Here is a 13,895-nt window from a genome sequence, read left to right as displayed (position 1 = left end):
CACACTTCTCTTCTACCAGCGTGAAGGCTACAAAGACCTGCTTCCTTGAGTTTTATTGCAATTTTTTTCAGAAACCAACCAGCAAAGAACTGCCRTAAGTCAAGTACAAAGACAATTAAGGGTAGAGGCACCAGTAATTAGACCCCCATGAAGGGGCAGATGGACATACACGCACACACTTTTCACCATCCAGCTCATCTTTAAGAATTCACACCCAGCAATAACCAAGCAAACAAGAACTTCAGCAAGCAAACAGCATGGAGATGGATGAGGCAAAGGCTGTTTGCCTGCARGAGATGCTCTTGCAGTCATCACCAATCACATTAGGAAAGACTGAAGGCCCCTTAAATTGGGAGAGATGCTAGTTCTGATCCTCTGAGCACAAGCCACCTCACTGCCCTGCAGCTAAGGCAGGATTTATAGAGCCAGTGTGAGCAGCAGCAGCATTTGAGATGGAATGTATTATTGGGGGTGGGGAAGAGCAAACAGAGCAGAAGTAACACTCCTTGGTAACTGTATTCAGCAGTGGTTAGTTCCTGCTGCTCCAAGTCATCTTTAAGAAGAAATGACAGGGTCCCTCTGCTGTGCCAGTGCCCACCATCCAGGGGATATTTCCATGGGCTGGTCTGCCTCAGAGGTGCTTAGTTCAAGAGTCATGGGACTCATGCTGATAGATCATGCGCAACTGATGATACCATTTATGACTCCCAATCATCCTCATCTTCCTCACCCAGGGGCTGCTGTGGGGGTGGAAGGGGTGGTATTGAGTCTGACATACGAGCAAAGGCACCAGCAGGACTTCCAGGAGCATCGGGATTTCCTGAGGCTCCTGGCCCTTTCCCCGAAATACCTAGGAGGGTGGAGGAAAAGCAGGAGTGAGTGACACTTAGGGACTGCAGAACAAGAAGGCTCAGCAAGGGTGAGGGGAAAAACATGCCTCATAACTGCTACCTCAGCACCCAGATGACCCAGAGTTGTGAACAACTTTAAATTCCATCACAGCACTGCACAAGAGCTCATTGAACTAAAGCTCCACCTGCAGAAGTCCATGCCCCCCGCCCCATCCTGCATCAGGCACTGAGGAGCAGCACTGGTCCTGAATGCACCAGGTATCTGCCCAGGGCTTCGTCTGTAACTCAGGTGCCCTGATGGACAAGGGATCCAGCTTCCAGGACTGATTAATTCAAAAGGATGCCACTGTCCCTCCTTCAGCCTGCAGGGCTTGCTCACTGGCAGTTTTCAGAGCCCAGTTTCTGCCTTGGGTGCACAAACTCTAGTGTCTCCAGCCTGATTTGACTTGAGGATTCCCCTGATGTCCCTCTGTAAAGACACTCCCAGCCACCATGTGGCACACTAGGTTGGGGAAGTGTCTGTTCCTAGTTCTAGGGCTGCAGCTGACACTCAGGTGAAGGTGCCAGGAAGGCTCTTCTACCTCTTTGCTAGAGGGAAGGAGCAGCCCACTCTGCAAAACAGTACCTTTGCGCCTCAGCACCAGTTTGTTAAAGAGGTCTGACATCAAGTCTCCACCTTGTCCCGTAGCTCTCACTGAAACAAAGTAAAATACCAAGAATCAGACCAGAAGAAAGAGTCAGCTTGAACCCAGCACTAAGGGGAAAGTGTTCTGCTGTATTGCTTTCAGATTAAAGAACGAACTGTACCCTCCAATTTTGCATCACACGACTAACCTCTCCTCCCACTACAGCTCAGTTTCACTTTGGGAAACACCAGGCACTGCAGGGTAACAACATCCTCTAGAGAAAGCCAAGTGTCAGATTTGTCCAGGAGCAAGAAAGGGTTGGGCACTGTTACTCTCATTCTACCAAACCACCTAAGTCAGTAACCCTCACCAGCTACCTAAATCAATGTACTCAAACCAGCTCAGCACCAAGGCCCTCTTGGCCCAAAGTCTCCCCTCAAGCTCTCCTTTCAGTGTCTGTCTCCATGCAGCATATATGAAACTTCTAACCGTGCCCTGAGACAGGATGGGTTTCCATCAGGAACACTCATGTCCTCCTGATAGATGAGGTTTAGTGAGTTGACAAAGCGTCATYCAAACAGGAGATGCTTGAGACCTTACACCAGCCTGTGAGGATAGGCAACAGCTCTGCTCTGCACGGCCAGGTGGTCTTGGCTCCTGGCTTACCTGTCTCCCTCCAGACATATACCTCCCCAACCCAGAGGGGAGAGGAAGGCAGATTGTATAGAAGAGCCTCTGCACCTTGTTCTTGTTCCTTCTGCTTCTTCTTCTCCAGCTTCCTCTCCTTGACACTGCGGAGGTTGGCCTTCCCAATGCCACCAGCCTGGCGAATGGACTCCAGGAGACTGGCACGCCCAGTAGAGGGGTTCACCACCTCCTTTGGGGCTCCCTGGACCAGAGCTGCAGATACAGGAAGGACAGGCATCAGCCCTGGGTCAGCACATCAGCTATGGGACCAGCCAAATCCCCACAGAAAGAGCTGTTCCAACACCCTGCCAGCCTCTGCCTGGGGCTCTGAGCAGAGCACAGACGCCTCCTTCAGTGATGGGCCTGCAGCAGCCCTGCCATGGGAGGAACAGAAGGCCTGCAGCTCCCAGGCAGGAAGGAGCAGCTTCCCCTCCCACCTCAACTTCCCTCCTCTACTGGAAGGCTGAAAAGCCACAGAAGGAGAGAACCGAGGGAGTGGGCTGAAGCCCACGAGTTGGGTTAGATTCTGGCAGTGAAGCTGTGGAGATACCCAGCCCTCACCTGCAGGCACTGCCTTGCTGCTCTCCTCACTTGCTGGCCAGGCTGGTTCAGAGGGGGCTGCAGGCTGGGGCAGGGGCGGTGGGGGAGGTACAGCAGTTGGCATAACAGGAGGTGGTGGGGGAGGTGGTGGTGGGGGAGGCGGCAATAGTCCAGCATCTTGAAGGTCTGAAAGATGAAAGAAATTGCATATGAAGAGTCCTGGAGGGCACTGTGCTGAGAGCTTCGGCTCAGAGCTCCGCAGCTCTCAGCAGCAACAGATAACAATCCTCAGCACTTGAAATGTACAGCAGAGCACTCTCCTCCTGGGCAGCGTCTCCTACAGTAGGCAGAACCAAGGCTGGGTTTGCGATCTGACCTCCCAAGCTGCGTCCCACTGGGCCTGCCCAGCTTGCCTTGCATTACCAGGCTGCCATGAGGCAAGTCCCTGCACACTGCTCTCCTTCCTCCCTAGCAGAGCAGCCACTCAAGGTAAGGGGCTGGGAGCCCAGTCAGCACTTGAGCAGGTTGCAGCTCTGACTTGGACCCACGCATAAGACACCAGAGGTATTTGCAGCATCTGTCTTGAAATGAACAGGGACTTTCTGCCCTGTCCCTATCTTATCCTAGTGATCCCTCTTTCCTCCTTCACTGGGCCCTGGCAGCAGGGATTGGAAATACCTGGTTGCAAAGGCTCCACCGACTCGGTGTTGAAGGTGGGCAGCTCTGGAATAGCACTGCTTGGGGCAGACGGTGCGATGCCAGGTCCCAGATCAGCGCTGTACATGAGATCTGCAGCAATGCCAGGCAGGTCTGGCAGGTAGGATGGCACATCGATCTCGGGTACCTGGCCCAAATCTGGTACATAGAAGTAATTTTCAGCTACCTAAAGGAGATCCAAAGTAAAAAGATAAGGTGGTGACTAGGCACTCGCTTTCGCTTGCAGCAAGCAGGGGCACTGCAAGGAACAGCCTGGGTTGCAGCCAACAGCTGGGCTCATGTGCCTTGGTACAGTGCCTGCTCCTCAGCTGGCCCTGCAGGTCTGTGCTCTTGTCCTGGGACAGGTTCCCATGCCCTGAGGTTACCCCCTGCAGAACAGGCTAGGCAAAGGCAAGCTGCAGGAGAAGAGAGGTGCAGGCCTCTTCCTGGTTTCCTGCAATTAAACTTTACTCTCTCCTCCCCACAGGTTTCACCCACAACTTTTGCAGCTTACAAAGGCCAGTCTCTTTTCTTCTGCAAGAGAACAGTGCCTGGACAGCCTGTGAGATAAAGACATAGGAGAAGCAAAACAGAGTAGTCACAAAGGTCTTGTTAGTTATACATGCTGCTCTCTCCTCTGGTCCAACATGCAGGGCAAGTGGTTCCTAGGCTCTCTTTTCCCACCCCAAACCGCAGAGTCAGCCATGCAAGAGCAAAGCTTAGAAGCTCAGTACTCAGGGTGTGGCCACTAGGAGGTGTCAGAGACAAGTCTGCCACACGCTGGGGCAGCTGGGTTGGTGCATTGCCTGCCCCATGTCTACACCAAGCACAAACCCCTTTGCTCAGGTTGGCTGGCCCTTCTGGTTGCATCAGCAAGTGCCCCCTTCGGGTCACAGGCCTCCTCCTGCATGCCGTAGAACCTCACCCTCACACTCCTCATGAGGATCAGGAGTTAGCATAAGGGAGATGATCAAGTGACAGAGCCTCCAACCTCCTCTGTAGCCCTGAGGTCTAGCAGCACAATGCACTGACATTAAATTACTCTTCTCATGTCAGCCTGCAAAGGCTTGAGTGGAAAGAAACAGCTCTCAGGTTTCAGGGCTTTGTCACATCCACCAAGCCCAAACCAGGACTTTAAGCATGGAAACTGGGGCATGATTCCTCTGGCAAACAAGATACCCTACAGCCCTATGATGGGCGATTCCCCTATCTGCTCTCTGCACTCCCTGCACTACAGAAGCCCTCCTCTCCCCTCAGAGCTGAGCACAATCCCTCCCCTCTTCCCCACAGTTGCATCTCACCTGCTGGTCTAGCTGTCCCCTTTTGGTGATGGAGAGAGGAGCATCAAAGAGTTTCTCTTCTGTCTCTGTTTCCAGAGCTACATGGGTCTTGGTCACCACTCCAGCCAGAGGATCCAGGAAGACGTACTTCTTGTACCTGGAGGCAGAGAGGAAGTGATTCCATGTCCAGAGGCAAGGCTAGAGTAAGTGCAGCCAAGGTGGCCTTGGAGGTGAACAGCTCTCAGCACACCGATGCAAGTGGAGCAGGGCTGTCTCTCACAGTTTGCACATTCTGGACCCACTTTGTTTCTCCTCTCTACAGCCAGGAGCTCACCATCTTCCCCATTCTGCCAGCCTAATCTCCACACTCATCCTAAAGCAGAGCCCAGCTGCACAGTCATCGTTTCCAGGCTATACCCCCTTCCTCCTCAGCCTGGCATAAGCCCATCCAACAGCCTGCACCAGGACACCAGTCTCTCCTGGCGACATGACGCTCAAGGGGCAGCAGCAAAAGTGGGGTCGGGGAGAAAACAGTGGCTCAGGGGAAAGAAGAGGAGGTTCAGTAGGTGAAAGCTCAAGGAGGATGAACATAAAGAAGTTCTTCAGTATGGGCAGGAGGAGGAACCATGAGGCAAAGCCCAACAGGAAGGGGATCTGCAGTTGAGGCAGTGGAGACATTAGAGCAGTGACAATGGTAAAGTGCCCCTGTGAGTTACCATCAATCAGGAGAGGGTGCATTACCTAGGCAGACACATAAGGCAGAAAAGGGCAGGAGTAACAGCAGCTCTCTAGGCTGGAAAAAAAATTATAGGAGGATGACAGGAAAATCTGAGAAAGGAAATCACAGACAGGAAGCACAAAGTTGAGTTGAGAAGCAGGTGAGTGGAGATCAGATGCACACAAAACAACTCCTTCCACCCCAGTGGTGGAAGGGAAAAGAAAGGGTCGCTAGCCAGAAGCCAGTGGAGAGGTACCCAAACCCTGTCTTGTTGGGAGCCTGGTACACAAGGTCCCTGGGAAGGCAAGCAACTACTGCTGTCCCCGGGGTGGGCAGAGCTCCTCAGACTGTGCAGGGGGGGGGGTGAGCAGTATGGCACTGCTCCAGCTCTCACAGGTTCTCCGTAGTGTTGAAGAGCAGCAGGGAGCTGAGGGAGCTGATGTTCCTGGGGAGACTGCCAAGACCTTCTTCTGCATCATCCTCCTGGTGAATTTTGGTGCTCACGCAGACGGGGAAGTACTTGAGTTTCTCCTGCACGAAGACAGATAACAGGTAGCAAGACACTAACAAAGTAGAGCAGCTGCAACAGCTCTCCCCAGTCACTGCAACCCACACTGCTGGATCCACTGTATGGTCTGGGAATGCTACTGCTCCCCCTCCCCCTTTGAGTATGGAAGCACATGGACAGCACCACAGTCCCACACGCATACCAAATCTCAGCACTTCATACTCATGGCACGTGCTATTGGTGCCATGGATGGGTCATCTTGAACAGGTGCTTCTGTGGTAAGGCTCCACCAGAGTGAAATAACCAATGAAGCTCTATAGCCAGAGACAGGGATCAGGCATCTCAGTCTACAAAGCCATTTGCTACAGCGTCTCCAAGTGAGATATTCTAGAGCATTTGCAGGCAGACAAGGCTCCCTCAAACATCTATACTGTGTCCCCTCTGCTGCCTTCAGCTGTTATTTTGGGGACATGATCCCACCTGTGGAGTATGCAGGAAAGGTGAAGGAAAAAGAGGTTAGGACAGAACAGTGCCTGCACTAGGCAAAAGATCAGGCTGAAGGGAGTGTGCAGAGGAGAACATGTGCCAGATGGTTCTGCAAAGCCTGAGGGATTTGCAGGAGYTTTCAACTCTAATGAACTGAAATCTCCTCTCTCTCAGTTCTAAAACTTCATGCATAATATATAGAACTCCCTTTAGAAAAGGGCTTATTACATTTGAACCGCTTGACTTTTATAGAGCACAGGAATTGCCACCCCAGATCAGATCATTCAACTAGTGTGACAGCACCTGCTGCCAGATGCTCTGGGGGATGCTGTTCAGTGCCCACAATACATTTTGCTCTATGCACCATACTAGAGGAAGGAGAGGAGTTAATTCCTGAATCCAGAGACAGTCAGTTCTTTACAGTCTAAGAAACCACGAACCTTCATCCCAGACCCCTTCCTACTTCTTTCCTCAGCCCCTTCCCAATTTCTCTGTTCTTTCTTCTCAGAGAAACTAGGATAAGCAGCAGCCTCACAGCCCCAAGGTGATAAATTCTTAGACCAGAAGGCACCAGAGCACTAACCAAGGCAACTTGGCCACCTGTTACAGTTTTGTTCTGTCGCCAGAAGATGACCAAATGGGCCATTTCAAATACTGGTCACCACTTCCTACTACCTCTCTTCTTCCAGCATCTCTACTCTATCCCATTCTCTGAGTCCTCTTCCCTCTTTGTACTTGTATGGGGAAAGTGGAGACTGAGTTGCCAGTTCAGTTTTAACACCATATCTCAGCAGCATAAGCAGTTTCTGCTGACTGAAATTTCAGGCTTGAATTTGGTAGCCAGAAATCCTGGGAAATGGCTTAGTCACAGCTCAGTTAATCCACTAAGAGTTTGTATGGTGCTCTGAGCCTATAAAGTGCTATAAGAAAAGACCTGGGAGGTTTTGATTTTTTTTTTTTTTTAAATAATGAGTTCCAACTTGTGAAAAATACACTCAAATTAAAATCTTGAATTTTTGCAGCAGCAGCAAGTAGGCAAAAATATATAGATTGTTATTCAGAGACTGTAGAGGCAGAGATTCAGAAATAAAGGTTCTTTTGATCATTAATATTCATTTCCCAATGTTTAATTTTTAAGCATGAGGGAGTACTGACACTTCTGCTAGAATTGTTCACACTCACTTAGCCCTAGAGCCATATATATATTTTTTTAATTCTCTCCTTGCAGATTTCAATTAGTACTGGAAGACTGCATGTCACTTTAAGGGTGGAGTGAGACACCAGCTATTACCTACGTTTACTTATAAGACTAATTTCAGGCAGCTATAAAAGCACTAAGCATAAGTATTACTCTGAATGTGAGGTTCTATATAATCCTTTTCATATAAATACTACCAAAGTCCTAGTCTTACTCAAATACCTACTTCTGTTTTGAAATTCAGAATAGCCATATACCATCAATATCGTGCAACTGTGAGTTCCACAAGTTAACATGTAATTTTGAAATGAGTTTTATTCTAGTGACATTAAAGGCCCTAAGCCAAGGGTTCAGCCACTTCAATATACTGAAGTCATGGGGGGGGCTCCTGAGCACTCAACACCTGACAGAACTGGTGGTTCAACAACTGGCAGGATCACACTCCTAAATATGCTGCATTTTCAGGCTTTTCTTTCCATAAGAGCCAAAGATTAAAAAAAATATAAAGTCATCCTGGTTCTTAAGTTTAGCTAAACATCCACTCTTGTAAAGGGAGTTTGGGTGACGTATCAGTAACCCCATTCCCTCTCATGCTAACAGAGTGCCGAGGCTAGCAAGACAAGCACTTGAGGATTAGAAAGTGCCAGAAAGCTGGTTCAGCTTCCCCATACCCATCATGAACTCTGAAAGAGGCAGAATTCATAAGGACATGTTAAGTTAACAGTATTTCAGAAAACTATCAAGATTACTGCAGTGGCGGATTGCAAGTTTTGCTTGGACCTCTTCCAAACCCCAGAGAGGCCATGTCTCCCATACCCCGGTGGAACGCCCCCCACATCTCCCAGCCTCCAGAGAGGCAGCTGCAGCACTTGGAAACAGCTCCCACCTGCAAAGGTAGTGTCCAGCATCTGAAAAGCCCAACAGAGCTACAGCTGACTCACAGTTTAGTACTGCCTAGCTCCTACCACAGCAATGTGCAAAGCAAGTGAATTAGGCTTGCTATAAGGTCCTCATTTCTGGGATTTTTACCCTTAAGTGCTTGTCTTACCAACCCAAACACTGTCATAACAGCTGAGTTTTCATTTGCTTGGGGTTTGGAGGGGAAAGTAAAATATCCTGGAAGAGAGGCATTTTAAAATAAAATCACAGCACCACATACATTTCTAACTCTACCACTGTCCCTCCAGAGCACAAACCCTGAGCATCTAGCACAGGCACCACTTCTTTTAAACTGACACAAGCAGAGCTCGCTTTCCTGGTGGAGTGTGTGTGTTTGAAGTTAGCAAAGGCCACTGCAACTGCTCCCAGCAAGAGGCCCTTGTTAGAAGTTAAAAACAGGCAGAGACCCTGTGCTGAAAGCCCTGAATAATTGAGGAGGGCGTAAATGCAAACATTAGACTTCCCTCTGTCACATTTCATTACTGCAAGGCGCATCAGGCTCCTTACTCAGCTGCAGACAAGAGGAGCCTGTCCCCCTGGAACGTGATCAGTGCTTGGCCACACCAAGTCCCACTCAGCTCACCAGCTAACGCTCACACAGGCTCTTCTGTCATTCATAAGCTGACAGCCACTTGCTGGCACAGCAGCATCATTCCACCCCACGCTCCCATGGAGGAGCTGCAGTTCCACGGAAGAGTTGCAGAAGATGCATGTGAGCTAGGCAAGAGCAACAAGACCATTGCATGAGGTACGGTGAGCAGGGAGAAGCCAACAAAGTCAGAGGCCCAAGAAACTCATCAGTCCCAAGGGAGAATCCAGAGATCAGTCATAAGAGGAGGAAAGAAATACAAGCATTCCATGGGGCCTGCAGAAAGTTCCTGTGGTGAGGGCAGCTTTGGTCATGAAGGGCAGGATATTGCAATGGTAGCGAGATTGTATGGGATGGGAAAGAGGTGGCATTACAGACAGGATGGGCTGAGCAGGTAGAGCATGCAGAGTCTACAGGAGCCAGACGACCAGTTGAATGTGAACATTTCTTGATCTTTGGGGGACACTGCTTTTCACCAGCTGATCCTCTTTTCAAGCCCCTCATTGTGCAAGGGACTGTGCATCAGCACCTGCCCTTCAGCTCACGGAGGGAGAACACCTCCCTCACCCTCCTCCCAGGTACGTCTGCTCCCTCCAGGCTCTCCAGCGGGCTGGGGCCACCAGCCAGACAGCACGACTGAAATGGGTCTCCCCTAGCTGGCCAGCAGYGGGTCCCATGCAACTGTGCCCAGGGCTACTGCTTGGGCTTGAAAGAAGTATGAACTCCACTCCAGTTTGCTGGCTGTCCATCTGGCCRGCAACTCCACTCTCCTGGCCTGGCTGAAATATTCATAACTACCTCACTGTAAAGAGGTCTCAGCTCCATTAAAAACTCCGGAAAGTTTTGTGCAATAAATTATTCAGTGGCAGCTTTATTTTTGGGCTAAAGCATACAAGGGATGAGACAGGAAGTTTCTTTAGGGGTGGAAAGCAGGGAAGTTGTCCAGCTGATCCTGTCATGAAGAGCATATCTCCTACATATGGCACTGTGCATACACAACATCTTTTGAACACAATGACTCTTCCTCCCCTTCTTCCAATCCTGGTAAGGGAGCATTGACCCAAATTGAAGAATCCCTTGGTAGCAGGTCTTGCAAAGCTCACCACTTCTCAGATCTTCTTAAGAGGACACTCTCTGCCATTCAATACACAGGTTAAAAGGGAACTCGATACTTCAGCTCCTTGTCCAGCAACACCAGTTACAGACATATGTGCTATGGGATCACCTAGAAGCCCCAACTGTGCTGGGTAGTGAGAGATTCGGGCCCTATCTGAAGGGCTTGCCTTCAGCTATTGTAGGTTGCAAGCCAAGGCATAGGACAAGCAAGACAGAAACAGATGATGTAAAAAAGCAAAATGACCTTCCTACATCCCCACACGTCACAAAACTTAGCTTGGAAACAGCTGGGGACAATATCCAAGTGTAATCCTTTCCTGGGACGGGGAAATGCTCCAGTATCTCCTTTTTCTCTTCACACACTCACAAGTACTTTTATCTCTCCCTTCTCACCATTACTGTATAACAGAGAGCCTTCAGAAACTATTTTTCAGATGAGTATCAGCCTGATCCCAGCTGCCTTGCTATGCACAGCCAAAGTCTTAAGGAGAGCCAGCAGCAGCCACTAGCACTATTGCAGGAAACCATCACATTTAAGAGAACAGAACCACAAGCAAGTCAGCAGCCAACAGGCACCCAGAGCAGCCAGTCTCCCATAGCCAAGGTCTTGTGCTGACGCAGGCCTCAAAATGGCAGCTCTGCAAGCTTCCCAGCCCATTCTCACACACAACCCAACAGGTCACATTGAAAATACAACAGATACTCTGCCCCTGGCCTATGTCCTAAAGCCCTGGTCTACTTCATCCAAGAGACTCACAGCCTCCCAATTTTTCTTTACTTGTTCATCTCAAGGTCTGTTCTCTTCCTTACCTGCAGGGATTTCTCATCCAGCATACGGTGTTTGCTCTGAATCTTGTGTCTTGGCCATTTCTGTTTAGCTGGGTCTTCTGCACCAGCAAAAATTGAGCTGTACTCCTGCAACCGTTCAGGGGCAGGATACTTAGCACTGGAAAATACCTGTAAGGAGACAAGGAGGAACTGAAAAAATCCCAACAACTAAGCAATCCTACACTACAGAAACACAAGGAGCCTAGCAAGGCACACAACCTGCACTGCCAGCAGGAATGGACAGCCTTGCTTTGGAGTCAACATGCTCCTAAGGGCTATCTGCATGGACCTGGCCATGCATGGGCTGTCACTTTTGAAAGTCCACGCGCCAGACCTTCTCTCTGTAGAAGTACTAGTAGGTCATAGGCAAAAAGGCTTCCACTGACAGGAAGAGAAGTGTAGACACTGTAACAAATGGAGCAAGAAAGGGGAAAGGAGGATTTTCCCCTAGAGTTTTACATGACACAGGCTCAACAGGATTAACATGCACTGAAGGGGAGGCTCTCCGACAGCAACTTCCATGCAAGTAGCCAAATGGCTAAGAGACTGAAATGAGAGGGTGTTGGGCTTAGCACAGCACATGCCTTCTCTCTTTATCAAAAAGCTGTTTGGGGAGCAACTTATATAGGCCTTTTAAGTCCAGAAGATGTGCAGTTCATGGGTCTAAAATCTCATCAATTGGCCAAGTCAGGAAGAAGATTCTAATCATGGCTCCTGCTCAGCAGCAAGGCAGAGAGAGGTGAACAGGCTGCAACTGGGGAAGCTGAGCACCTGCTCTGCAGAGTTCACGTCAGGAGCAGAGAGAGAAGGTGGAAGGTAGAAGGGAAGCTACATAGTCTTCAGAGGCTAGCTATCAACTGTGGTCATTACCTTAATAGCCTTCCTGCTGCCCTTTATCTTCTCAATCTTTGCTTGGGCAAGCGTGACTCTCTCACTGATTGTCTGAAGCTGTGTCCGGCTGGCCTCCACCCGCTGAGAGATCCTAAGGAGCAAGCATATTTCTTAAGGGTAAGAATCCAGAACCAAAGATTTTTATGCAACAGCCAGTGCCCAAGCCTGAGGGGAAGGATGTGAATCTCAGTGGTCTGGATTGTTTCATAGGGTAAAATTAGTGCTGGTTTAGATATGCTTATCTTGGTCCCATTGAGAGTTTTCTATACTCTAACATGAAACTAAGTTTAGCCCGTGACTCACAGCACAACATTCTCCTTGCTGCTTGAGACAAGGCAAAGAAAGCTGGAGAGTTGCAAGCCCTACACCTCATTGTATATACTGCTAACAAGAAGGCCACAGCTAGTACCAGCTGCCAACACTTTTTTAATAAAAATGATCTGTTGAAAATGAAAGGCAGCACAAACTAGTGAGCAGAGTTCAGGACCCACAGGGCCCATCCTATTCTCTGCTCTAGCAGCAGCTTGTTGCATGACTTCTGCCACAACTGCTTCACAGTTTTGTGCTTCAATTTCCACAACAGTAAAACAATATTAGGTCCTCATTTGGAGTAATAATGCACACTAACTTGCATAATTTCTGCATTACTAGATCAGCAATAAAAATGCTTTCGGACTGAGAGATAAAAAGCATTCTGCAACAGCAGGCGATAGCAGTCACTGGTTAAGCACCTTTGCATTGACCTAGTGGACATACTACCCTCCCAGAAAGCTTTCAGTGGACATCTTGCAACTATGGGTAGGACTGAAGCCACCAGCACACTGCACACACTCGCTACTGTGCTGAGGAAACTGCCAAACAGGCTCAGCCCAGAGGCCAGGAGAGACATCAGGACCAGACATCAACACCAGATTAACTACAGAGTTGCCTGCTCAGGATGTCCCCTCACATAACTAGTAGGTGCTCCTTAGCTTCAAACTAGAAGACTGACAGTTGTTTTGAATCTTCACCCCTCCTAATAAAAACAGCAAAGAATACTTTTTTGACTATATGATCTATCGGAAGAGCTAGTACTCCACTTTAACAACATTTAATAGGAATGAGTTCCAGAGGATCACCTTACGCATGTAAAAATCAATTTCAAGTATTATCTTTAAATTTCACCAAAGGTCCCTCTTTGCTTTGAAGTAGTGAGTCTCCATGTTTTTTTCATTCTATTTGTATAATTCCTTCTAGCCACCAATTTGACATCAGCAGTGATCCATGATTAAGTATTTTCACTTGATGCAACACATTCACTATTACAGTAAAAAAGGGACTCTACTAAAGGGCCCTCTTTGGTTGTATGTAGTGAAAAAACAGTAAGTGGCAGCAGCCTATTCACCTTGTATCATTCTGAAAAACCTTGATTTCTTGCTCTGAACAGCTTTAAGTATTTTTATTTGTTTATAAGCATGCTCCCCTCTCTCTGGAGGCATGAAAGTCCTTTCTTAGGCATACAGCAGGAGAGCAAGTCACCTGTTCTACTTTATTCTTTTTGGAGTGGGAGATAAGCAAAACTGAACCTCATGTGATCCTACCTCACAGTATTATTCTCCATCCTTTTATTTTAAATACATCCTAACAGCTTGTATTTTGTACCAATACTAAGTACAAATCTGTTCATGATTCCCTTCCCACACCCTCCCTCTGTCTCAGCAGAGTATGTCCATATCATTTATACACTTGCTGGGTTCTCTGAGTAGTTTAAGTTGTTCCTTTCAGTGTGCATTTCCTAGCACTTGTTTGCAGCGATTTCATGTGTCACAGGGTCATCTCATTGCTTAGTTCTGTTAAAGTGTGAGACACTTCAGAAGGATCTAAGTCTTCCCTAACTGCTCCCCCCAGCAAATTTTCCCACCTCACAGCTGCTCTCTTTTCTAGATCACAGAATCACAGAATC

At 48.6% G+C, this 13,895-nt stretch overlaps 1 protein-coding gene across 7 annotated transcripts in view; it reads right to left on the bottom strand.

Moving 5' to 3' along the window:
- Positions 1-36: 36 nt before the first annotated feature.
- The window catches only part of WASHC1 (WASH complex subunit 1), a 49,321-nt gene continuing 35,462 nt past the window's right edge, over positions 37-13,895 (bottom strand). For all 7 annotated transcript variants that reach the window (XM_026070325.1, XM_026070327.1, XM_026070329.1 and 4 more), the window contains 9 exons: positions 11,933-12,044; positions 11,045-11,191; positions 5,793-5,929; positions 4,702-4,837; positions 3,383-3,587; positions 2,726-2,890; positions 2,219-2,377; positions 1,477-1,545; positions 37-850 (listed from right to left, as the gene is read on the bottom strand). In XM_026070325.1, coding sequence (XP_025926110.1) covers positions 699-850; positions 1,477-1,545; positions 2,219-2,377; positions 2,726-2,890; positions 3,383-3,587; positions 4,702-4,837; positions 5,793-5,929; positions 11,045-11,191; positions 11,933-12,044 — 1,282 coding nt within the window. In that variant the 3' untranslated portion in view covers positions 37-698. The remainder of the gene's footprint in view (positions 851-1,476; positions 1,546-2,218; positions 2,378-2,725; positions 2,891-3,382; positions 3,588-4,701; positions 4,838-5,792; positions 5,930-11,044; positions 11,192-11,932; positions 12,045-13,895) is intronic.

This window comes from Apteryx rowi, unplaced genomic scaffold (genome assembly GCF_003343035.1).
Source record: "Apteryx rowi isolate R43461 unplaced genomic scaffold, aptRow1 scaffold_31, whole genome shotgun sequence".
NCBI classification, from domain to species: domain Eukaryota; kingdom Metazoa; phylum Chordata; class Aves; order Apterygiformes; family Apterygidae; genus Apteryx; species Apteryx rowi.
Note: the sequence above shows the minus strand (reverse complement) of the source record. Positions and strands in the feature narration are given on the sequence as shown.